Raw genomic sequence first — 26,918 nt, 5'->3', positions numbered from 1 at the left:
CTCCGCAAGCCAACTGACGGTGTGTGGCGGAGGGTACCTTGAGTACCTCTATAGGTTCTCCAGTCTCGTATTGTTCGTGGAAAGCATTGTCGGTATGCCTCTGTGTGGGCTCTAATATCTCTGATTTTATCCTCATGATCTCTTCGCGAGATACACGTAGGAGGGAGTAATATACTGGTTGACTCCTCGGCGAAGCTATGTTCTCTAAACTTCCAACAAAAGCCTGTACTGTGCGTCTCTCCTGCAGAGTCTTCCACTGGAGTTTATCTATATCTCAGTAACGCTTTCGCGATTACTAAATGCTCCTGTAACGAAGCGCGCTGATCTCCGTTGGATCTCTCTCTCTCTCTCTCTCTCTCTCTCTCTCTCTCTCTCTCTCTCTCTCTCTCTCTCTCTCTCTCTCCCCCCCCCCCCCTCTCTCTGTCTACCAACCCTATCTGGTACGGATCCCACACCGGTGAGAAGTATTCAAGCTGTGGGCGAACAATTACAGTTAAATGACGTGCGATCTTCCTATGTATTCGCAGCACATTACACTTGTCTACATTGAGATTAAATTGCCATTCCCTGCACCATGCGTCAATTCGCTGCAGATCCTCCTGCATTTCAGTACAATTTTCCATTGTTACAACCTCTCGATATGCCACAGCATCGGTCCTACGATACTCCACTGCGGCACACCTGAAATCGCTCTTATTTCGGAAGACTTCTCTCCATTGACAATGACATGCTGTGTTCTGTTATCTAGGAACTCTTCAATCCAATCACACAATTGGTCTGATAGTCCATATGCTCTTACTTTGTTCATTAAACGACTGTGGGGGAACTGTATTGAACGCCTTGCGGAAGTCGAGAAACACTGCAGCTACGTGGGAACTCGTGTCTATGGCCCTCTGAGTCTCGTGGACAAATAGCACGAGCTGGGTTTCACAAGATTGTCTTTTTCGAAACCCGTGCTGATTCCTACAGAGTAGCTTTCTAGTTCCAGAAAAGTCATTATACTCCAACATAATACGTGTTCCAAAACTCAACTCATCGACTTTAATGATATAGGTCTATAGTTCGGCACATGTTAGACGTCCCTTCTTAAAAACGGGGATGACCTGTGCCCTTTTCCAATCCTTTGGAACGCTACGCTCTCTAGAGACCTACGGTACACCGTTGCAAGAAGGGGGGCAAGTTCCTTCACGTACTGTGTCATTTTCGTTCACACGTCAGCACCAAATTTGCGGGTGTAGACAGCTGTCTGCTGCGCCGTTCGGAATCTGAATGGTGAATGCGAGGTTGTGAGAAACTAGTCTTCCTACGGAAAAATCGAAATATGGTATCAAAATGTAAACAAACAGTCGATTTATTAATGACCAAAGGAGAATTAACAGTGGGAGTTCTTGTCTACGGTCGTGTGGTAAATTCTCCACACTCTTGCACTTCTATTCTTTCAGTTCTCCCAACATTGCAGAACATAAGCATGCATTTGCTCTAGGAAAGACTCAAACACATAAGGCAATATGAAGAACGCAGTAAATAGGCCCTTTTTGCTTTATCCTTTGTATCTTCTTTTCCTGAAAACTTGAAAAGTGCCAAATAACTTTTCACCGTTGAAATAAGTTTCATTAAAACATATTTCTGTTAATATTCTTATTTTTTCCATAGAATAAGTTTTTCTTTGTAAAACGTAAATACTTATGCTTTCAGATACTTCATCTCACTTGTAGGAAAAACACCAGGACCTTGCGTAACTTTCCAGTGTGCCACGAAATAAGGCTTAAGACGACAGGGAAGCACATAATCAGTTTCTTTAATAGGAGTGAGCTCAACCAGAATATGTCGTAACTTCCGATGTCAGCAGCGCCACACTCGCCACAGTCTATAGATCAGACGTCATTCACACGCACTTGGTTCGTGTTTGGCTGCTGATTTATATGCAGGCACGAAAGGCAAGCACGCACTTCAGTAGTCGATTTTGACCAGAAGGCTTTAGAGATCTGAGCTCGCTTCTCGGTCTGAAGCGACAGCTACCTGTAATCAGATACTCGTGTATGCCACGGGCTTCCCCAGTTGACTTCGCCCAACAGTAAAATTTTAAGTTGTCAAGGGAAAGCCTTCTCATCCCAACCACTCCCTTAAATTCATTATCATCAGCACTTACATGGTCCATCATCCCGAATGCATATTTCCTCAGGTTGAGTGGGACTATCTTGGATATATTCGCCATTCTTTTTCCATTTCAAGAGCAGAGTTCTGAACCTGTGCACTGCTTCTCAGACAAGTTTAGAACAGCTATCATACGATGGTTTCATATTTTATAACTAAGAGTCCTATTGTTTGTTAAGAAACATCGTGATGATTATCAGTGGGAGTTATCACAGTCAATGTGCACCATTCATTAGCCCCTACGAGGTTGGACCCTGTTCCACACGTCTGTATTCTAATCCAGCTTCAAAATAAGTATCAGGACTAAGCTACTTACATCGATTTGACAAAATGATTCAAACTGCTCTAAGCGTTAAAGAGCTTAACGTCTGAGGTCATCAGTCACCTAGACTTAGAACTACTTGAACCTAACCAACCTTAGGACATCACACACGTCCATGCCAGCAAGATTCGGACCTGCGACCGTAGCAGCAGCGCAATTCAGGAATAAAGAGCCTAGAACCGCTCGGCCACAGCGGCCGGCATCAATTTGACAACTAGCAGTAACTTTCATATCGTTTTTAATGCGAAACACAAACCAATCCTATATTAAAGTTAACTAACTTCCCTCTTATAATGCAATTGTGAGAATAATCACGCATAAAACATAGCACTTGACGGATAAAACTCAATTTTGGCTCCAAAGTTAATTTGGCTCCTCAGAAAATCTAACAGTCTGATTCAAAAAATATTATACTGATGCAAGTTGAAGTAATGTAATTTGCAGCTCTTTAATGTCACCCTGTCGACCTCAAATTTGACAGGAATGAATTAGTGTCAGATGTGTTGCTATTCAAAGCGCATAATTAAACATTCTTAATAAAGCTTAGAATAGCACTAACATGCGGCATATCTACTCCTTAGTCCGCCAAATAGGGGTTTCGTCTGATACCAAGTCTTTGCTCGCATTCATCATCTTTTTGTTTGTTGTCCACGTAAGTCAGTTCGCGGACATCGTCATAGATATTAGTTCACATACACAAAGGTTTATTTAACGTGCATAAGTGCACACATCGACATAAGTGGTGGTCACAAATTAACATTTTTTGTTGCAAAACAAACATGCAATATACTGGGTGATCAAAAAGTCAGTATAAATTTGAAAACTGAATAAATCACGGAATAATGTAGATAGAGGTACATATGACACACATGCTTGGAATGACATGGGGTTTTATTACAACCAAAAAAATACAAACGTTCAAAACATGTCCGACAGATGGCGCTTCATCTGATCAGAATAGCAATAATTAACATAACAAAGACAAAGCAATGATGATCTTCACAGGAAATGCTCAATATGTCCACCACCATTCCTCAACAATAGCTGTAGTCGAGGAATAATGTTGTAAATAGCACTGTAAAGCATGTCCGGAGTTACGGTGAGACATTGGTGTCGGATGTTGTCTTTCAGCATCCCTAGAGATGTCGGTCGATCACGATACACTTGTGACTTCGGTAATCTCAAAGCCAACAATCGCACGGACTGAGGTCTGGGGCCCAGGGAGGCCAAGCATGAATAAAGTGGTGGCTGAGCACACGATCACTAAACGACGCTTATCTGTCGGACATTTTGTGAGCTTTGTTTTCTTTTGGTTCTAATAAAACCGCATGCCATTCCAAGCATGAGTCAATTTTTACCTCTATCTACATTATTCCATGGTTTATTAAGTTCTCAAATTTATACCGACTTTGACTGTTTCATAACTTGAAATTACTAAATAACAGGATTTTTCTATTCTTTGTGTTTAAATTAGCTTTCTTGAGGTCAGATGGTAGTATGGTTTTTTATACTTGAAGTTCTGTGACGGTTTTCCCTTTCCCGCGTATTGTACATTAGTCTGTTAAATTGTATTCTTAATTTTGTTTTACAAACTGTATTATTACAGGATGTACATGAATAGATTGTTAGTTATTGATTTTCTGGAGTTTTCTCTACAGGGCTTCTACTGTTCACCTTAGCTACCACTCTGAGTGCCTTTTTCCCCCTCTGTGGTCTGAAGACCCTGACTCTACAGACAGCTGGTGCCCCATCTCTCAATACCGTATTGACACCGTAGATGTATCAATCCGAAGTATATTTGTCTCAGGCTGTCATGGTCCAGGAATGCTGAGACCCGTTTCAGTGGATACACATTTGTACTGATTTTCTTACAAATAGAGTATATTCTTTCCATGAGAGGTGTTCTTTCAAGAAATATACCCAAAAAATCTGTGTTCATGTAGCTAAGGACCAATGGAGGTGTAAATTGTGTACTAGTTATGTTTCGATTATAGCTAAGCGTAAATTGCATTGTCACAGTCTCCTCTTTAGTTAAAAGTAGCTTCTTCGGTGTAAGATAACTTCACAGAAAACTGTAACAGATTTTATTACAATTTGTAGTAGTTCGCATATCATGACTTCAGCCGACAAAAGATACCACCATAGCTTCACCGAGCGAGGTGCCGCAGTGGTTAGCAGACTGGACACGCTTTCGGGAGGACATCGGATGAGGCCGTCCTGATTTAGGTTTGTCGTGATTTCCCTGATTCAGTTAAGTCGGTAACGCACACAAGAAATAGAAAAGGCACCAATATACTTCTGTGGGACACATCACATTGTTGCGGGTTGATTTGGTTGTTAGCCAACTGTTCAGTCCTTTAATAAGTTAGCTTCACACATTGTTTCTTGTCTTTCCAATAGGAGGCAAGCAGTTAAGGCTAACCCTCTCATCTCGTATGCTCTAATTTATGCAAAAGAATTGTATGATCCATGATCCATAGTATAAAAAGCTTTATTTTCAGGAAGTTCTCTGTTCCCTTGTCTCCTTAATCTAGCTTGTTCAATATTTCGTGTATAAAAGTTGCTACTACTGTTACAGTACATCTTCTTTTCCCTAAAACCATGTTGTAGATCGTTGAATAGATTGACGAAATAAGCCTCAGATTGATTTAATGTTACTGTGGCCTACTAGCAAGAGTTGCTTAAGGCTTGGTTATGAGCTTTAAGATTAGAGAAAGAGTCCTTGTATTTTTTCTGAGCTGTTTGTATTTTGTTAAATAGTATTGTAAGTTAGAATCTCTAAAGATTTACATAAGTCTTTCATGTGTTCTCTCTGTTCAGTGGTTTCAGGAGGGAAATTATCAGATTTGTGAGCTATAGTATTGTTTACTTGTTTTCCTGAAGGACGTATTTCATTTAAAGTTTAATTGAATAGTTTATAGAAGTGTTCGCATTTATCATTCACATTTGTTGCACTGTAAACGGAACCATTTATCATTGCCGAATGCCCTCTTATCTTCGAGTAACTCTTATTGCTTCCTCATACGAAACATTTAAATGGGAAAGGACAGATGTGGAAGACGAGGTACTCTTGCAATCTGTTGTAAAACCATGTCTCTGTGGACGAAATTTGGTACACCATTTTTAAATTTTAACCCAGTGAAGAAACAGCGTCTGGTGCCGAGGAGTTGACAATTAGCTAAAGCACACAAATTTCTGAAGAATTAGTACTGACGCAATATGTGAGCGTTCCTGCTACGCTCAACGTATGCATGCCTCGTAGAGAGATACGTGATCGGTTGCGGACAGAGGCTTTGGCGACAAGGACAAGATAGGGCACTTGTCTCATCCTCGAAGCTGGGGGATAGTTCGTATTTATTACAGGATTCTGGCGTAATTTTACCAATTGTCTACTATCCTACTAAATAGATACAGCGTTGCTACGATGAAACACTGTGGTTTCTTAATTGGCATATTTTTTTAGTTACTGTTCTTGTATGGTTTCTTAAAATTATTTCCGTGTCTCCACTTTGAGAAGCACTAATTAGGCATATTTGTTCGCTATTGTTCTTGTATTCAAACTATCGTTCTTTAATTCTTCAGTAGCAACCGAACATTAAACGTTACTTCTGTATTAATAAATCTGTTTCATGTAAAACGTTTTATTAAAAACGCCGCCATTAAGCATAAAGATTACGTAATTTCTTATCTTTAAATAGAAATTGTGATTTGAGTTCTTATATTAACAAGATACACGCTTAGCTTATTTTAATAAAATATGCTTACAAATTTGCTATCCAAGTATTCCACCTGAAGAACATAAAATGAATGGATAACTGTTAAGTTACCTTATGCACTACGCTCTCAAACTATCTGTACCAGTTATAAAAAAGGTAGTGACTCCAAAATATTGCACTATGGTTGAGAGATCTCTTTTAGAGGAATGGTATGAGGTGCAATGGATGGAAAAAAGTCATGTCAAAAATTGAGTGGCTACCCAAAATTGAGTTCTTAAATTATTTTTCCATTTATGGATAGCTGGTACGTGGGTTCACTGAGCAAGGAGACAGACGCACCGACTCTTTCGCGTCGTTGGTTTGGAATTATTTTGCTTAGAATCCGTAACTTCCGTAAAAACTAAGTTTTGCGACGCGTTTTAACAGTATTGAAGGTGAATCGAGCTGGACATTTACTTGCAAACGATTGTGTTGTTCTTGATGCACTTGGATGGTGGTGCACTAATGAATGCCGCATGTGAAACAATATTCCATTAGAAAACCGATAGTTCACGCAATAATTTCAAAATCGGTAAATCGTTCGAAACAAGGGCATAACATCCCACGGAGCTCAATCTTTGGCGGGTTCGTGCTTGGCTGCCACGGAGCCCCAGCCACTGCAAGATCTATTCCCTTCAAAGTTGCATGTCTATCCTCTCACTGTTCTTTTTCCCCTCCCTTGGGAATATATCTGGGGTTTTATTGGGAACGTTCCGCATTGACCGTCGCTGACAAAAGTCTCACTGTTTTTCGTTCCCTTTTCCTTACTTTGTTTCCCTTCTCCTACCCTTCCTCCGCTTCCTGTGTGCTCCTGAAGGCCGGGCCCATGCATCTGACGCGTAACAGGTGACTGAGTAACGTGTAATTCCAAGCCCCGGGACGACAGGTAGGGTTCCCACGTACCTCCTGGTACAGACCAGACCCAGGGAGAGGTGATTGCCTGAGCTGCTACCTTCCCAAATTGTCTATTGGTCCCTCTGTCAGGTGTTCGGGAGGTGGTCAATCACCTTGTGAAGGGGGCTACCAGGTGGAAGAAACACGTCATCATTGATGCTGGAAATCACAGGCGATATTCTTGCAATAACCCAATCATCTTCACAATCAACGTTTACAAAAGTAATTGGAATGAGGCTAGCGATTCGAAGACACTTCCAGCTGCACGATGGTTCTTCATGGTTTCACGTACGGAAGACAGTCCTCTGCAGTCGTACGAGTACATCCGTTTATTGCTCAGAAAGGTGTCGATGCGGTTGCCACCCCTGTGAAATCCTGCACTCATTTACAGAATCGCACTTTGCTTTTTGAGACTACTTCCTATTCTCAAGCACTACTGCTTGCTGCCTCGCTTTTCCATGGCTATCCTGTTCATGCCGAGGGCAATAGAACTCTTAAATTCTTCCTATGGTGTTACTTACACTAAGCGGCTGCTCGATGGTCTAAGGCCGAAATCCAATCGTACCTCTCTAATCAGGGTATCATTGCCACCCACCAGGTGATGAAAATGGTAGATTTCTGCTTAGTGCCCACCCACATTCTTTTTCTCACCTTTGATACAGCAGTGCTTGCGTCCACGGTCAAAGCAGACTGTCATTCAGTCTGACTGTACACTCCGAACCTGATGTGCTGCCACCAGTGCCATCGTTTCAACCACACTCGAATGTCTTGTCGACACCCAGCCAAATGTGTAACCTGTGATACGGATGCGCGCAAGGACGATTGTCTGCCGCCTCATCCCTGCTGTATCGACTGCAATGGCGGCCATGCTACCTCTTCACGAGATTGTACCATGTATCTCGCTAAGTGGGCAGTCCAGGAGATCCTGGGTAAAAGAAAGTTTATCAGGTAGCTTACACGTTACTGGTTAGTAAAAAACCAAACGTTCCACCGTCTGACTCTTATAGTACTCGTTACATAGAGGACATGGTCATGCGACCTCAAATTCAGCTCAGTTGTGAAATCGCCCAGTGTCAAGGTAGCAGCTCCATCCCCTCGACCAGCTATGCAACAAGCCATCAGACTCTCGCCTCAAGGGGGGAAGCCACCAGCTACACAATGCACACGCCGGAAAGGACAGGAGGAGTACTCCTGTGAAGACTTCGTACATCCCTCCTGCCAACCAACACATAGGTCTCCCTCTGCTAACTGGAAAGGCTTGGAGAAATCCAACAGACGATCTTCTACTTTACTGGCTCGATCGTCTTTGATGGTGTCGCCATGTGATATCTTCGCCTGGCTGCCCTGTGTGTCTCCAGTGCGCACCGCCAACCGTTTTTCTGCGTTGAACTCCACAGTCAGCACAAGAAAGCAGGCGCTTCTATGGGCCCCAAGGAGCAGGATCCTCCTGCCTGTATGCCCTGTAGAAGAAAGTCTTCGCAAGCTGGCCCTTAACAGCCGCTGAGGTGACAGCCCCTCATTTTTTCCTCCTCATGATTCTCCCCTAATGGAACGTTTGCTGCCTTAGATCCAACAGAGAATTTACGACTACTTTCAGAACCATTGCGTTCCCTTGTACTTCTCCTTCAGGAAACAAAATTGCATCCTCATGACCACTTCGAGGTTTCTTCACATTTCTTCCCAGAGGTCGGCATTCCATCTCAGGTGAGTCATGCTGCTGATATGGGAAGACATTCGTAATCAACCCATCTCCCCGACTACACATCTTCAAGCTGTTGCTGTTTGCACTTTCCTTCCCCACATGACTTTCCCATATGTGCCATTTATCTCACTCCGCCACCGGGGCAGACTTCCTCCAGCTTATTGGCCAGCTACCTCGGTGTCTTTCATGTGCATCAACCCCTTTGGGATTCTCCCAGATCATGTCAGTGAGGTGCCCTCCTTCATCAACTTAAGCTCCTCTGCCTTAAGACAGGAGCACCAACTCCACGCACACTTACTCCCATTTGGACCTAGACCTATGCTACTACACTACACTGCACTGCTCAGCTTGCCCATGGTCTCAAGTGGACCGTTCTGACACCTACTCATGCGACCATTTCTCACATGCTATCTGTCTGCTGTCTACTACCCCACCTGCGTACACACACAAATGGCAGCTCACTAAGGCTGGCTGGTGTCTTTACTTCTCCCTGGCGGCTTTCAAAGAGCAAGATTCCCCCAGTTGCGATGACCAGGTGGAATATCTTACAAACATTATCCTTACTGCTGCAGAACGTTTCACTCCTCGCACTTTTTCTTCTCTATGCCGTGTCCCAATCCCGTGGTGGACCAAGGCATGCTGTGACGCAATTGGCGTTGGAGACACCATCTCTGTATTTTTAACTGTCATCCTACAATGTGAAACTGGATTCATTATAAACAGATACATGCACAGTGCCATCGCGTTCTTTGGGATAGCAAGAAATCTAGCTCGATTTCATTCACTAGTTACTTTAACAGTTCAGCTTTCTCCTCTGTCGTGTGGGCCAAACTCTGACAACTCCCTGGGACTAAGATTCATTCCCCAATTTCTGGCCTGACCATAGCCGACGATGTCGTCGTGGACCCTATTGCTATATCCAACAACTTTGGCCACCTTTTTTGCAGAAGTTTCGGGCTCTTCCTGTTATTACCGTGCCTTCCTCCATCAGAAACGAGCGAAGGCGGCTCGGGCGATACTGTTCTCAGAATTGTGCTACAATGCCGCCTATACTATGAGGGAGCTATATCATGCTTTCAGTTCATTCGATACTCCTTCCCAGGGCCAGGCGCTGTCCACATTCAGATGTTGCAGCACCTTTCTCTTGCGGGCAAGCTCTTCCTGCTTAATATGTACAACCGCATCTGGGCAGAGGGCACTGTTACTGATGCTGGCGTGAAGTCACCGTCTTACCCATACCTAAGCCCAGTAAGGACACCACGTTCCTTGTACCTATAGCCCCATCTCTCCCACCAGCTGTTTTTGCAAGGTGATGGAACATATGAAACATTCCCGGCTGGTATGGTGGCTCAATTTGGGCAATTTACTAACCACAGCACAGTGTCGATTTCGAGCGCATCATTCTGCAGTTGACCATCTTGTTACTTTCTCCACCCATGTCATGAATGGTTATCTGCGAAAATCCCAGACTGTGGCCGTGTCTTTTCGATTTCGAGAAGGCCTAGGACACCTGATGGAGAACTGGTCTCCTCCGTACCCTTTATATGTGGGGCTTCCGTAGCCACCTGCTCTGTTCCCTTCAGGCATTTTTAAAAGATAAAGTTTACAAGGTGCGCATGGGTTCTGCCTTGTCGGACACCTTTATCCAGGAAAACGGTATGCCTCAGGGTTCCGTCCTGAGCGTCGTCATCTTTACTATCGCCATTAACCCTATAATGGCAAGTCTCCCGCCGGACATTTCCGGCTCCCTTTTTGTTGACGATTTTGTCATCTGTTGCTGTTCTCAACGGAGTTGCCTCATTGAAACGAAGTATTCAGCGATATCTAGATCGTCTTTACTCAAGGAGCGTCGACAGTGGCTTTATTTTTTCCACTGACAAAACTGTTCGTATGAATTTCTTGCGGCCCAATTTGTGGCTTCCACCATTTTCACATTTCGGCCCTGTTGCTGTTCCGTTCATTGAAACTACGAAATTCCTGGGTTCATGCTTGGTAGGAAACACTCTAGGTTTTCCCACAAGTCTTACCTGGCAGCTGGCTATACATGGTCCCTCAATGTCCCTTATGTCCTCAAAGGTACCTCCCGAGGTGCAGGTCAAACCACCCACTGGTCCATTGTCCATTCGAAACGCGACAATGGGTGCTTCGTTTGTGTGTCTGCACGTTCATCCCTCTTAAGCTGTCTCCACACTATCCACAATCGTGGCATCCATTAGGCCTCTGGCGCCTTTTACACTAGTACAGTTGAGTGTCTGATGCAGAAACTGAGGAACTGCCACTGTCGTACTGCCACGACTTTCTCAACAGGTATGCATGCAGTTTGTTTGCCACGTGTGGCCACCCATTCTAGGCCTCCTCTTTCGATGACTCCTTTGATTGAAAGTATGGGGCGCATCCCTCTTCTATTATCTACTGGAGTCCACTTCCGGCATTGCTCCAGTGGCTTCACACTAACTGCAACTTTCACATTGGGTGCGAACCATTCACCATCTTCACATCACGCAGCAGCCCGTGTTCTCCTTGGCCTTCATTCACGTCGTAGGGACACTTTCAGCCTCGCTCTAGTGTCTTCAGTTCAACGACCTTCGCATGGAACTTCGAGATAGTACCTTTCTGCATGCTGATGGCTCTCGGACTGATAGTGGTGTCCGGTGTGCCATTATCATTGGCGCCCACATCTTTAGATATTGGCTTCTGGCACACTGCTCAGTATTTGCAGCCGAGCTCTTCCCCCTGCATCAGGCCACAGAGTTTATCCAGCGACACCGCCTTTTCAGATGTCTTCTGCTCACTCTTTCAGCGCCCTTCAAAGTCTAGGTGCACTGCACAGCGCCCATCCCTTAGTGCAATGGGTCCAGGAAAACCGTCACTTGCTGACTCTTGGTGGAGCCACCGTGATGTTTCTGTGGGTTCTTGGTCATGTCGGTCTGCCAGGAAATGAGTCTGCTGACGCTGCTGCCAAGGCTCAGTCCTCGTACCTCAGCCCACTAGTTCCTATATTCCATCCTATGAACTGCGTTGCTGCCTTTCAGGTGGTGGTGTCCCTTTGGCATCGCCATTGGCCCTACCTTCGTGGAACAAGCTCCGTATTATTAAGCCTCTCACAGCGGCTTGGACAACCTCCTCCCGTTAGGAGGTAATTTTAACTAGGTTGCGTACTGAGCACTGCCTTTCCAGCCATCGTAATGTAAGTGGCGCTCCCCCGCCACTTTGTACACATCATGCCCAAGTATTAACTGTCCACCACATCCTGATGGAATGCTCATTTTTTTTTGTTTACGTTCCTACTTGGGTTTGCTATGTGAGTTATCAGCCGTTTTAGCAAATGACGCGCAGGCTATCAACCGCGTTTTACTTTTTACCCACGAAAGCAGTGTGGGGAGGCCATTTATTTTTAGTTTTGGACCCCCGTTTCTGTATGGTGTCTTTATTAGCCCTTTCTCCACGTCCCTGTTTTCAGATGTCTTCTCTTATGTCTATTGGGAGTGTCGTGTAGTCGTTTTTAACTCTGTCTTCGTGTTCTATAGTTTTGACTTGAGCGGAAATGACCTCAGTTGTTTTTCTACCATAAAACGAAACAAAAACAAGAGCATAATTGGCATCCTGGCACGCCAGACAGTTGCATAAATTCAGTATATATCTGATGCGAGCCACAACACCTTATGGATATATGCTAGTAAGAAGAGTGCCCAAAATGGTTTGTCGCAAAATCTCAAATATTTCGCCATTCTTCGCGAAATTAAAGATACGACCCATCTTCTCCGCCCCACCTAGCCCAGATCCTGAATATGCTCTTAGGCCGACACAGTTTAGAGACGGTTAGCCCTAGTTTCTTTTACAACACGTTCTTTTAAACTTTCAGAACCTGTGCTACTTTGACATTGGTTTGATTGCGTTTATCCTAATCCCCTGAAAGGAAATTTGCAGCTATAAAAATGACTGCATGTCTCCTATCGTCTCTTGGTATTTGCCAGTAGATTGGCATAAAGTCGTCGTGGCGAGTCGTTGGGCAGATCTGTTAGTATTTTCATAATTTGTCAGACCTACGAAATATCATTCACTTTATCTAATTCAGAACTGATATTGCAAATTAAAAAATTGAGACTATTTGAATTTAATGAAACTAACATGATGTATTATGAAAATAACTTTCTAATTCATTATTTACTTCTTACCTTGTAGTACAGTATTAAAGACTTGTAAAAATAAACAGACCTCTACCTCACTTCAAGATAGGCCGGATGAAGATCAGGCGGCTTCACTTGAGTATACACTTAAAGGCACAGATCACGCTTTCTTCTGTGCATAGGTTTTAGTCGTCAGAATATCGCGGGGATCGCATCTCAGACTTACATTTCAAAGAATTTTGCGGTCACGAAACTGTCAAATGGAACAACGAAGATAGCATGAAAGCTAAAGTTCATTAATGCCCTTTGTACCTGTGCCAAAACTTTCTCTTGCCATTAAATGGCAGCTATTGCTCCCGTGGTGCACTCGTTGGGGAGAGTTCGTCACTAAAGTAACATCATTGCACTTACATGAAACTAAGTTGGTATCTTGGTGTCCCAAAACTCCACTGCAGGCATATCTAGTATTTTTTCCTTCGAATGTTGACTCGTTGTACACATTCCTGGTCCATTTTCTTGCTGGTTCCACCTAGCTTCATCTTGGTAGGTGGACTGGCTTAATCAGCACCTAACTAGAATTCTCAAGGGTCTTCGGGTCTCGATCCAACACTAACAGTCAAATATACGACGAACTTCGTTAAAGTTTACAAATTAACGTAACAGAATTACTGCAAAATTGGTTTATATTTCATACTACTGGACGCAGTTTAATTTGCACGTGCAACAGAAGTTACGCTTCCTCTTTTGAGTTACTGCTCACGACTGTTTGCATTAAAAGCGACGTATTTGCGCCATATTAAACTCCGCTTCCAAATTCACAGCTGTGCGCTGTAGCGCGCATTTTTGCTGGGGTCAAGCAAACGGGAGCAACTTCGGTGTTTTTCCGCCAGAAACAGCCATGTCGTACACGTTTCGATATTCAAAGCTTTCCACCAACTTTTGCACGCCGTTGTGACCAGAGTTCGGGAACCCATTCCTCCATTCTTCTCAGCAGTCGCACCTGTGACTTCGGTTAATGCCGGCGCTGTCCCCGTACTCATCCTGTGGACGTCTGACAGTCAGCAGTCACTATGTAAACTTCTGTCTTCTATTGTGACAACCTCTTCACCTCAGAGTAGCACTAACACGCTACACCCTCAGTTACTTGTGGACTGTACTCCAATATGTCTTCCCCTGCAGTTTTATCCTCTATAGTTTCTTCTAGTACCACAGAATTTATTCCCTGATGGCTTAACATGTGTTCTATTATCGTGTCCCTTCTTGTCAGTGTCATTCATATATTCCGTTCTCCGCCTATACTGTAGAGGACCTCTTCATTCCATATCTCAGTCCACCCAATTTTCAACATTCTATCCTCAAGGCTATGTAGACCTCACACTTCTTCGAAAAAAGAGTTGATGGAAACCGTTTCTGACAATCTCGTGTCCCCGTGCATAGGGTACTTTCTTAAAGTGTGTTGTGTGTATTGGATTTACTTGCAAAAGATGATGCTGGTAACGTGCGCCCTCCCACACTTCGTACGGTTGTTAGACATAACATAAAACTCTGGGAGCGCTAATTGTTGCAAATGAGCTGAGTTAACGTAGCTGTGGGTATTCACGCGCTCTGGCAGCCGGAGTCGAAATGCGCAGCCGGACGATGGCCAAATCGCCGTTAGATTCACTAAGGCGACCGTCTCGGCGGTATCTAAGAGAGCTGGATATTAGAAAAAGTTCCCAATTATAAATACATGACCTCAGATCATCTTAAGACAGCCGTACTAAGTTTTTAGCTGTAACTGCTTCATTGCCATCATTTACTTTTGTCTTTATTCTAACATGGGAAAACATCCCATCGCATCCCCCTCAGATTTAGCAGTAGGAGGGCCCCCGTCAAACACTGAACACAGATAAAGAATGAAAACAGGAAGGTGGTGTACTAAACTGTGGTAAAAAGTAAGAGAGACGGTGAACGGTTAAAGAAAAAGTGCAATCTAGGAGAGCCGGGAAAAGAAACGGCATAGTGGTTATAGTGTAGGATTAAAAGCGGGCGAGCCGTGTTCAGTCCTCCCTCGCGCCAATTTTTTTTTGTCGCTGTTAGCTTTATTCAGATTTGTCGGTATCGAGATGAAAAGTTGGGAGGGACCTAAAACAGTTGATTGTGCACAACTATTCTATTAGTAGTCCAAAGCAAGTGACTTTCAAATGGGAATCGCAAACTTCTGACGAAAAGGCGACAAGACAGCTGAATCTACACCAGAAAACAGGTCTGGCGTGTTATATACGGAATTATTAACAGTGCGTGTGTCACGATAGGAATCCCTTATCGACGCAACTATTTCGTACTACTGGTGAGTGAAATGCCTCATTGCCGCTGTAGTTGTTCGTATGAATGTGAATGGGATCGCTCCCAAGGAAATGGTGAAAATATAATAGTTTATCACATAAGCGGCAACAAATGAATGCAACGATTCAACAGTCACGCAGTTTCTCTGTACTCTGTCAAAACATGTTTTTAACGTCTTTGTAGTAGCGTTCCCTTTTGGAAGTCTTGACTGTTGAATTCCTTGGTTGTACACAGTTCACATCTGTAAATTCGTCTGTTGGTTTCATCTCTGTGAGGCGTCTATGTGGTATGTTGCCTGCTCTCACTATTAATCACATTTACTTGCGACGGTAACGTATTCTTACCGCATGACCCATATTCTATTACCAATGTATAGTATGGAAGCTGCAAAGAGTACAGAAAGAGAACAAACATTGCAATGAGCGGGCGGACAGTTAACAATACTGCGAAAAAAAGTAATAAAAGGCACGAGGGAGATTTGAATACGACTTGCCCGCTCGGCAGCTCAACACCATGACCACCTACTTACCCACACCGCCGTTACCTGTTGCTGTTAAAAGTTGCTTCTGAGGGGGCGTTCTATAGGGGGGTTTCCTTTCTAAGCTAATCCTGAAAAACCACACACTCACACTCTCTCACTCTCTCTCTCTCTCTCTCTCTCTCTCTCTCTCTCTCTCTCTCTCTCTCTCTCTCTCTCTCTGTTCATTCGACATCAAAATTTCTTCCTACATTAGGTAGTAAAATACATTAAGGACGGTCGTGTCGGAAGGTAGGTCAGTGTATACATCACTAATTGGACGAAAGGTCTAAATTTTAAACAACTCGGGAGTTACATGCACTGGAAGAAATCGAAGAATCAGTCGCAGAGCCTAAGAACAAAGGTGGTTCTGCCGTCTAGCTGAATGCAGGACGAATGCCATTGTCGGCTGTACTACATTTAGTTTTCTTAAGAAGTTGTCGTGCACAACTACCGACAAAGTTACTTTGAAGTGCAGAAACTAGCATTAAATAGCAGTTGTATTCATTTTTGCGGGTGTGGCAATTTATCAAAAGGCCAGATTTTTCAAAACAGTTTAGTGATGTAGCCCAACCACATGTTAGTACTTAGCAGAAGATATGTTAAGATATTGTCTGACTGCATCTCATCCTTAAAATTTCGTTGTGAAATCTACCACTTAAATGGAAACAATCTGAACGAAAAACGGATTTGTACTGAATATATGCACTTTAAAAATTAACTGTTTAAGTATTTGTATTTTATCGTAAAAGCACCATTGTTATTGCATGAGACTCCATATTAAGTAGTTCGTCATATAAAGTGGCTTGGATTTGCATTTATCTGTACAGGAAAGAGTCGTTTCGTATCAAATATATAATAGCGGGCAGTCAAATTTAAAGACAAGCAGTGAATAACATAAAATTATGTGAAAAGTAATTGCAATAACTGTTCATACATCTACGCCATCGTGAAACAAAACGGTTAATGCCTTCATGGAAAAGTGTTCACATGTTACGTACGGAACCACCATTGTACCCAGGCGTGCACCTCTTGGTCCGAAGCGAATCGGTTACCACAACTGACTGACTTGAGCACCACAATTACGGAAATCGCATGGGGGTTGTGTAAGGGCTTCCTAGCGAAACTTCTGAGGCGTACTCGAAACAAATTTCGCAACGTGCTGGGGGCCGCCCTTAGACAACCATGCAGTTCCCATTTCTGCCTATCATATTTCCGTATTTTTGGACCTCTGAAGGAAGAAGTTTGGGCCGTAGGTTTGGTACGGACAAAACGAAGAGGTGCACTCCTGGGTGCAATCACGGTTCCATGAAGGCATTAGCAGGCTTATCTTAAATCTGGATGAATGTATTAAGTTATGGCGACTACTTGATTTCAAAACTGTACTTCGCCTTCCGTCTCTCCATTTCACTGCCCCTTATAGGTTTAGCACGCATTATCGCAAATTTCTGAGCAAAAGGAGCAAGACGATTAGAGGGTGACGTGCTGTTAACACTAGAGCGAGAAGCACAAACAAGAACGGGACAAGAGACTGTTTGCATGAAAGGAACAGTCCTAATATTAATCCATACTATATGCAGGGAAACGTAGATTTCGTTGGCTGGAAAAGAATTCCGTCACCATTTATACTAAATGTAAAAAAGTGGAAATCTGAAACATATGCCGCCTAGCCGTGAATAGGAATGACTTCCTATAGCAAAAAGATATGTAAGGGAAAGCTGTCTTCAATCTGAAGCTTGGTGCTCAACTGTCCCTTTTCTTTACGGAAGATGGTACGCCTTCATGCATAACTTTCCATTTTGTCGTTGTCGTCGTCTTCCAGTCCAGAGACTGGTTTGATGCGGCTCTCCATGCTACTCTATCCTATGCAAATTTAATCTCCAAGTGACTACTAAAAGCTACAGCCTTCTGAATCTTTGTGTATTCATCTCTTGGTCTCCCCCTACGATTTTTATCCTCCACACTGCCTTTCAATACTAAATTGGTGATTCCTTGATGCCTTCGACCATGTCCTACCAACCGATCCCTTCTTCTAATGAAGTTGTGCCACGAACTTCTCCCCAATCCTATTCGATACTTCCTTATTAGTTATGTGATCTACCCATCTGATTTTCAGCATTCTTCTTTAGCACCACATTCACTTCCCATACTCAAAATGAAAAACACAGAGGTGAAAAAGTGATAAATGGCATAAAGGGGACTCACTCACCCTTAAATGTTAAAATTTTTCCTCTGCAGAAATCTGAACGTACAAGAATTGTTGGCAACAACTTCAGGCTCTGCTGCTGCCGCCGCCACTGCACATGGAAGCAAACCTCGATGTTTGCTGACATCCGTCTACGGGAGTTACACATTTGTCTAAACATATGGTTAGGTGTGCGAACAGTATCCCATGAATTTAACATCTATTTGGCTATGGTACTTTCTTTCTCTAATACATTTTAAGAGCCCATCTTGCTCCATCAGAAAAATAGTTCCATCAAATGTTTAGTATCAACTGTTTTCACTAGGCAGTGATTAAAATACTGTTTTTTGCTAATTTCAAGCTACTACTGTATTTCCTTGATCTACCACAGCAAAAACGGAGCAATGTCATAAAGCACTGGGCTTTAATATAACTAATGAACGTCTTTGTTAACGTTAAGCAAGCGAGGAAGTTAGAACTTGTTAGGAAATTAACACAATACGGGTGTCATTGGATCTCCTTTAAATAAATGGGGGCTGCCTTATTTACCACTGTGAAATGAAATGTGGTGTGGCGAGAACCTCCCGTTGGATAGACCGGTCGCCTGGTCCAAGTCTTTGATTTGACACCACTTCGGCGACTTGGGCGTCAATGTGGTGGTGGTGGTGGTGGTGGTGGTGGTGGTGGTGAAGAAGAAAACACGAAACCCAGTTCCTGAGCGGATAAAATCTGACAGTCGGGAATCCAACCCATGTATCGCTGTGGACTGACATAAAGTCTCTACTGTTGAAATGGAATTTATCGTTCCAAGTGCGGGAGCGCAGTAACAAATGTCTGAAACGTCCGCACTCAGAATAGCAGTTCAGGATGGGGGTGTCTTGGCGTGAGATTTCTATTTGAGGCAGGACCATGGGTAAAAACGTTTGGCGGCCATTTGTATAGCCATTCAAAAAACCTATCTTGCTGTAGTTATGTTACAGTATACAAGCAAGATCTGAACCGAAGCTGGCGCCCAGGCATATTTTGCGACTCGATTAATCCCTTTTGCAAAAGATTATAATTGGGCTGAAATTAATGCCCAGCTAATGTCACCATTTCTATGTGCGCAGTTCGAATTTTACGTGCTAAAACACGCAGAAAATAAAATACAGAAGTGGCGTGCTTCAAGAAAACTCTCAGAAAATAAACTCGTACGAATCGATTTACACTGAACGAAGGTAGCTAAACGGAAACGGTCAAAACCAATTTTTTTTTTCCTCATCCAATAATGTCTATCCATTGTCGTGGTAACATTGTTCAAACTCAAGCTAAATGTAGCATGCAGAATTAGTTCTTGCTTGTATTGATGCACGGAAACGGTTTAAAGTGAATCTGATAAATAAAACCCTTTCCAAAGTCTACTTCATTCGTAGTTTATGTATGAGAAACAAACACGCGCACCACTTCTATGTTTTAAGCTTTTGCGGATCAGTTGCCACGATAAACGCAACACGGTTCTATAGACAATAGAGCCTATACCGGATCAGTCGTCGTACAAGTCAACAAAATCTACATCGGTTGACAAGCTTTGGTTGTAATGTCGCAATTATGGTAGAGTAACAGTGTGGAACCAAAGTTGAAAATGCTCTTATCACAGCGTAAAAAGCTGTGTGTCGTGGGGAGGATCAGGGATGTAAACGAAACAAACTAGGTTTGACTGAAATGACAACTTCGAAGACATTTAAATCAAAAAATCTTCACATATTAGTGCTTTTCTCTTTCTTTCATTTAGTTAAACCTACTTCCCAACGTAGTGGACTCCCTTAGCTGCAAGGTGTAGGAACACTTGCAGTTTATAGGCTAAAGTCCCTGATCCTGTTCCCAAAATCCAGACAATTCAAACAATATATTATTTCATATGGCTGAAGAGTGTATATGTAATTGTTGTAAACGTTTTTTTGGGAGAGGGAGAGATAAAATTCCTGGGGTGGGTTTGTTCTTTAGGGGACGCTAAAATATTTTGATTTCTAGATGGGGGGGAGGAGGTGGTGGTTTGTTTTTCCACCATGTGTGGGACAGTAGGAAGTATCAGTGCGGCGGTGCATCTACAATTGGAAGTACTGTATACCTGTAAAAGAGTGGGATGCATGCATCCCGAACTCTGACGCGTTGTAGCCCATTACACATGACAAGTGCCAGGTTGGATGATATGGCTTGTCATGTCATATGATATAGCTTGCCATGTTACTCACATATCATGTACGAGGGTTGCCCAAACAGTAATGCACCGCATTTTTTTCCTCAGCCGAAAACAATGCTACGAATGCGAAACGTTATGTATTATTTGAAATCTCCTGAGTGAGCGCGCCAAGTTTGTCACATCCGACAGATAGTGTAGCTGCAGGACAGTTTCAAAATGGCGTCTGTACATGATGTAAGTCACAAAATAGTGCCGCCATCCTTTTTCTCCCTGCAGAAAAAGAAACTGTGGGGAGTACTCTCAAACGCAGCAGAAGCTGTCGACAGAAGTACGGTTAGGTACAGAAAGCTGGCTAAAGCCTGAAATAAGTTCTGCAGACATTTTTACGAAGTCTCAGACGGTGTTTAGGAAAGATAGATTAGACAGAATTGGTGGTGGAGTGTTTGTCTCTGTCAGTAGTGGTTTATCTTCTAGTGAAGTCGAAGTAGATACTCCGTGCGAATTGGTATGGGTGGGGAGGTTATACTTAACAGTCAAACTAAGTTAATAATTGGCTCCTACCGATCCCCAGACTCCGATGATACAGTTGCTGAACAGTTCAGAGAAAATTTGAGTCCATTAACAAATAAATACCCCCTCATACGGTTATAGTTGGTGGGGACTTCAACCTTCCCTCAATATGTTGGCAAAAATACTTGTTCAAAACCGGTGGTAGGCAGAAAACGATCTTCCGAGATCGTCCTAAATGCTTTCTCCGAAAATTATTTCGAGCAGTTAGTCCACGAACCCACGCGAATTGTAAATGGTTACGAAAACACACTTGACATCTTAGCCACAAACAATCCAGAGCTAATAGAGAGCATTATGACTGATACAGGGATTACTGATCACAAGGTCGTTGTAGCTAGGCTCAATACCGTTTCTTCCAAATCCATCAGAAACAAACGCAAAATAATTTTATTTAAAAATGCTGATAAAGTGTCACTAGAAGCCTTCCCAAGAGACAATCTCCATTCCTTCCGAATTGACTATGCAAATGTAGACGAGATGTGGCTCAAATTCAAAGATATAGTAGCAACAGCAATTGAGAGATCCATACCTCATAAATTGGTAAGAGAGTGAACTGGTCCCCCATGGTACACAAAACAGGTCCGAACGCTGTTGCAGAGGCAACGGAAAAAGCATGCTAAGTTCAGAAGAACGCGAGATCCCGAAGATGGGCTAAAATTTACAGACGCGCGAAATTTGGCACGGACTTCAATACGAGATGCCTTTAATAGGTTCCACAACGAAAATTTGTCTCGAAATTTGGTAGAAAATCCGAAGAAATTCTGGTCGTATGTAAAGTACACAAGTGGCAAGACGCAGTCAATACCTTCGCTGCGCAGTGCCGATGGTACTGTTATCGACGACTGTGCCGCTAAAGCGGAGTTATTGAACGCAGTTTTCCGAAATTCCTTCACCAAGGAAGACGAATGGGATATTCCAGAATTTGAAACACGAACAGCTGCTAGCATGAGTTTCTTAGAAGTAGATATCTTAGGGGTTGCGAAGCAATTCGGTACGGGCAAGTCTTCAGGTCCAGATTGTATACCGATTAGGTTCCTTTCAGATTACGCTGATGCAATACCTCCCAACTTATCAATCATATACAACCGCTCGCTCACCGATAGAGCTGTACCTACAGATTGGAAAATTGCGCAGGTCGCACCAATGTTTAAGAAGGGTAGTAGGAGTAATCCATTGAACTACAGACCTGTATCATTGACTCGCTTTGCAGTAGGGTTTTGGAGCATACAATGTATTTGAACATTATGAATCGAAGGGAATAATCTATTGATACGTAATCAGCATGGCTTCACAAAACAACGTTCTTGTGCAACGCAGCTAGCTCTTTATTCGCACGAAGTAATGGCCGCTATCGACAGGGGATCTCAAGTTGATTCCGTATTTCTAGATTTCCGGAAAGCTTTTGACACCGTTCCTCACAAGCGACTTCTAATCAAGCTGCGGAGCTATGGGGTATCGTCTCAGTTGTGCGACTGGATTCGTGATTTCCTGTCAGGAAGGTCGCAGTTCGTAGTAATAGACGGCAAATCATCGAGTAAAACTGAAGTGATATCAGGTGTTCCCCAGGGAAGCGTCCTGGGACCTCTACTGTTCCTGATCTATATAAATGACCTGGGTGACAATCTGAGCAGTTCTCTTAGGTTGTTCGCAGATGATGCTGTAATTTACCGTCTAGTAAGGTCATCCGAAGACCAGTATCAGCTGCAAAGCGATTTAGAAAAGATTGCTGTATGGTGTGTCAGGTGGCAGTTGACGCTAAATAACAAAAAGTGTGAGATGATCCACATGAGTTCCAAAAGAACTCCGTTGGAATTCGATTACTCGATAAATAGTACAATTCTCAAGGCTGTCAATTCAACTAAGTACCTGGGTGTTAAAATTACGAACAACTTCAGTTGGAAGGACCACATAGATAATATTGTCGGGAAGGCGAGCCAAAGGTTGCGTTTCATTGGCAGGACACTTAGAAGATGCAACAAGTCCACTAAAGAGACAGCTTACACTACACTCGTTCGTCCTCTGTTAGAATATTGCTGCGCGGTGTGGGATCCTTACCAGGTGGGATTGACGGAGGACATCGAGAGGGTGCAAAGAAGGGCAGCTCGTTTTGTATTATCACGTAATAGGGGAGAGTGTGGCAGATATGATAAGCGAGTTGGGATGGAAGTCATTTAAGGAAAGACGTTTTTTGTCGCGGCGAGATCTATTTACGAAATTTGTCACCAACTTTCTCTTCCGAATGCGGAAATATTTTGTTGAGCCCAACTTACATAGGTAGGAATTATCATCAAAATAAAATAGGAGAAATCAGAAAAACAGAAAGGTTTAGGTGTTCGTTTTTCCCACGCGCTGTTCGGGAGTGGAATGGTAGAGAGATAGTATGACTGTGGTTCGATGAACCCTCTGCCAAGCACTTAACTCTGAATTGGAGTAGTGATGTAGATGTAGTGGCTGGTCACGGAAGGCGAGGTAATCAGAAGGGTGTTCGGCGGAGCTCCGTGATTTGCAGTGGTCGGGGAGACCATCCATGGCTGTAACACCAGACATGTTGCAGCGAGCTGATGTTGTCATTCGAGAGACAGACGTAGCGCCAACTGCCGAGTATTAATGCGTCTGTCCTATTAGAAAAGGAAGTGCAGATGCAATTATTCGCAATCTTTCATACTCAAAAGTGTATGCACCATGCGTGTCCAACAGAGGGTGACATCGCCCAAAAAAGCACGACTTGATTCGTTGCAAGATTTTGAAGCTGAGAGTGAGGAAGTCTTATTCCGGGTTGACAGTTGGTGAAAATTGGCTTCGCCATTCCATTGACTGTTGTTTTGTTTCGGGATCAAAATGGTGCTGTTTCCACTCCCCACAGAAAAAATTCAAAGAAACTGCTTCCACCGATAACGTTATGATCACCGTGTTCTGGGACTGAATGTGTGATTCACACTGTGATGCCAGTAGGTGCACCATAATTCAAAAGCGTATGTCAACACCTTAACAAAACTCAAGACATGCTTCTGGCGACTTTGGAGCCTGGAAACCCAGGAGATGTTTTGGTGAAACATAACGCTTAGCTCCACCCAAGTCTGTGGACTGTTGAACAAATTGCAAAACAGTGTTGGACAGTGTTACCCCAACTATCTTACGGCCCTGTCCTAGCCTTCTTGGACTTCCATTTTAAAGGATGCCATTTCAGGAAGACATTTTAAGGGCCATGAGGGGGTGATTCACATAGTGAAGCACTGGCTCCGCCACCAGGACAAGGATTGGTGCCGACAGGGCATACAGGCCCCTGTTTTCGGCTGGTGGAAGGCCATAGAATGGGATGCAGATTACATGGGAAAGTGTGTGTGTGTGTGTGTGTGTGTGTGTGTGTGTGTGTGTGTGTGTGTGTGTGTGTGTGTGTGTGTGTGTGTGTGTGTGTGAGGAATTCTCGTTATTGAAGAGAGAGAATGTGGCGCAGTACTTACTGGGCAACCTTCACATTGTTTAACTTAAAAAAATGTGCATTATATTACATGACTAAGCACTAATACTAACAAGTAAAAAAAGTGCAAATATGTCAAGCTGCCTGATTTAAATGTCTTCGAAGCTACCACATAAGCCGAAAAGTCAGTTACCTTCTTTTACATCTCTAAACTCTGACCAGGACATTCACCGTTTCTATGCTATGATTGAATTTTTCATTTTGGTACAAAATTACAAAAAGCAGCTGTTGCAAACTGTTATTGTTTAGGATACCATATACTGTTAGTGTCAAAAGACTACAGAGCATGCAGCAATAAATATTACCTAATTGTTAAAGAGAAATGTTAAGTAATAGTACTGAATCACTTTTAGCAGTGAGATATAACCGGTTTTTTTCCCTTTCAGGTGACTCCTAGTCCCAGTAATGCGGCACTCAATCCAAATGCGGATGTATTTGAAAACAAGGCTGTTGAAGGAACGTCTGATGGATCCATTTGGAGTTACTCAGATGTCGACTACCCTACAGAGGATGGTAAGATACATTGCATATGCAGTCATTTACGTTTCCTTTCACAAAATGTAACTTGGCAGATAGTAAAAAGTTTAAATTATAACTCGTGGCCTATGCAGGTTCACTGCTCCAGAGAAAATTGTTCTAAAGTCTCAAGTCAGTCGGTTTTGCCTGTAACAAGTCATGCTGTATGAAATATCCCAAGCTGGGCTGTTGAGTGATTCCACTTTGCTGTAGGACCTCACAACTTCAGGCACTAACTGACCTTAATTCCTGAGAAAATAACTAATAAGCATTGTGCTTCAGACAACTATGTACATGACCTCCTCACCTACTGAGCAATCATGTACATTCATCAAAATACTGTAATTTTATGTCTATCAAAAGTATCACATTATCTACTTCAGGAAGGGAGCCATTAATTCGCACTTTAAAAGAGCCTGTCAGGAAATTTCTAGCAGTTTCTTAGTGCAATTACTTTATGTAGATGGCAGCTTCCAACAGCGGTTACTGTTGTATATACAAGGGTTCAAATCTGTTAAGCTTGTTACTTCACTCCACATTACCCTGTCATTGACTATTTAACCTGTAGACTGCTTACAGTGTGTCACATTCATAAGACCTGTCCGGTGACAGGATTCAGTATAGTTTCAAATGCAGAGACAGTCGAAAGTTTACTTGTATTCCAGGCTTTGTCATTCTCACTGATGTCTGCTTATGAAATTATACTAACTGGCAAAGATAAAGGCAGCTGAAAAGTAACGTGACAAGCTACAGGTGGTAACGTGACAAGCTACAGGTGAATAAAGTTGATCCACACACAGTGAAAGTATGATGTAATAAATGCAGTTATTAGTGATAAAAGGTGATCTGAACCTACACTCTAGGAGTGGATGATGTTGCAAAGTTCAGGTAGCTGAAAGCAGTTTAAAACACACACACACACACACACACACACACACACACACACACACACACAGTATGTACTAGTATTTCAAGAATATCCAAACAGATCTCACTGGCAAAATAGCTGATAGCTGCAGATATGTTACATATAACAAAGAGCAAATTCACTCACATCATAGTGCTACTTGGCAAGAAATGAAACCACTAAAATTTGGATGGATATAAGTAAATTCATAATTTAGAAAGACAATTTTTTGATCTGTCAGGCATATAAATTGCCATACGAAAAGAACTCGTGGTGAACTGCACCAAACTAATCATAGGTGACTGGGATCAAATAAAGGATACAGTATTTTTCAGTGGGGTGGTGATTCTGGTGGTAGGATGGGGGGGGGGGGGGGGGGGGGGGGGGGGGGGGGGGAAGTGAGTTGAATGGTACAGTGTAGGATTAAAAGCATAATATAAGCAAACTATTTGAGCTTCTCTGAGACAGTATCTTCTTGCTTCCCCACAGCATTATAATAGTGTAATTGAAAGTTAAACACTTAAAGTGCAAATATTTTCTTGAAAAATACAATAATAGAAACTCCAGGTAGGAACGTCAACAATGTAATAAAAGATAGATTGCTACTTAGTGTACAGAAGACACATTAAGTTACAGATAGGCACAATTAATGTACTTACACAGAGCTTTTGGCCACAGCCTTCATCAGCAAAAGAGAAACACAGACAATTAATAAACACGAGCAAGGTCTTTTGAGAGTTCATGCATAGCCCACACGGGTTCCTAAACTATTGCAGCTCATTCTTCCTTACTGGAATGCATCCGCCCCCCACCCCCTCCGGTGCCTCCCCCTCCATGTCCTCATTCCTCCACTTTGTTCCATCCTTCCAATCTGTGTTCTAGGTCAACCCGGCTATCCACCTGGTTTTCTGTATTCCTTGCGGTTTTGTTCCCCTTGCCTTTTATGTCCTCCATCCTTAGACATTTTTGGTACCCCTTTGAGGGTTTTTCACTACTAAACTTACTCTCCACAGTGTGAGCAATTTGGAGAACAACTCCCTCCCCAACATCTACAGCATTCTTTCCTTTCCCCTTCCTATTTCCTGCTGTAGCCCCCCCCCCCCCCCCCCCCCCCCCCCCCCACACACACTGTTGTTGCCAGCATGTATAGATAGTCGGAGGTTACCCATCTGTCTGAGCCCCTGGACAACAGTGATAACACTTGATACCTGAGCTGTTGCATCCCATGTTTGCCTAGGAGAGGTTGTTCGTCATTCCCAAGAAGCAGAACTGACAACAGCCACAGAG

The 26,918-nt window shown here is 43.1% G+C and overlaps 1 protein-coding gene and 1 long non-coding RNA gene across 18 annotated transcripts in view; one reads left to right on the top strand and one right to left on the bottom strand.

The window, feature by feature from the left end:
* The window catches only part of LOC126267365 (la-related protein Larp4B-like), a 759,608-nt gene that overhangs the window by 623,102 nt on the left and 109,588 nt on the right, over positions 1-26,918 (top strand). For all 17 annotated transcript variants that reach the window (XM_049972524.1, XM_049972507.1, XM_049972528.1 and 14 more), the window contains exon 2: positions 24,595-24,721. In XM_049972524.1, coding sequence (XP_049828481.1) covers positions 24,595-24,721 — 127 coding nt within the window. The remainder of the gene's footprint in view (positions 1-24,594; positions 24,722-26,918) is intronic.
* The window catches only part of LOC126267366 (uncharacterized), a 191,526-nt gene that overhangs the window by 131,310 nt on the left and 33,298 nt on the right, over positions 1-26,918 (bottom strand). The gene's annotated exons all lie outside the window — the stretch shown is intronic.

The sequence above is a fragment of the Schistocerca gregaria genome, chromosome 4 (assembly GCF_023897955.1).
Source record: "Schistocerca gregaria isolate iqSchGreg1 chromosome 4, iqSchGreg1.2, whole genome shotgun sequence".
Lineage (NCBI taxonomy): Eukaryota > Metazoa > Arthropoda > Insecta > Orthoptera > Acrididae > Schistocerca > Schistocerca gregaria.
The sequence above is the reverse complement of the archived record's forward strand: the minus strand, read 5'-3'. Positions and strand labels throughout refer to the sequence as shown.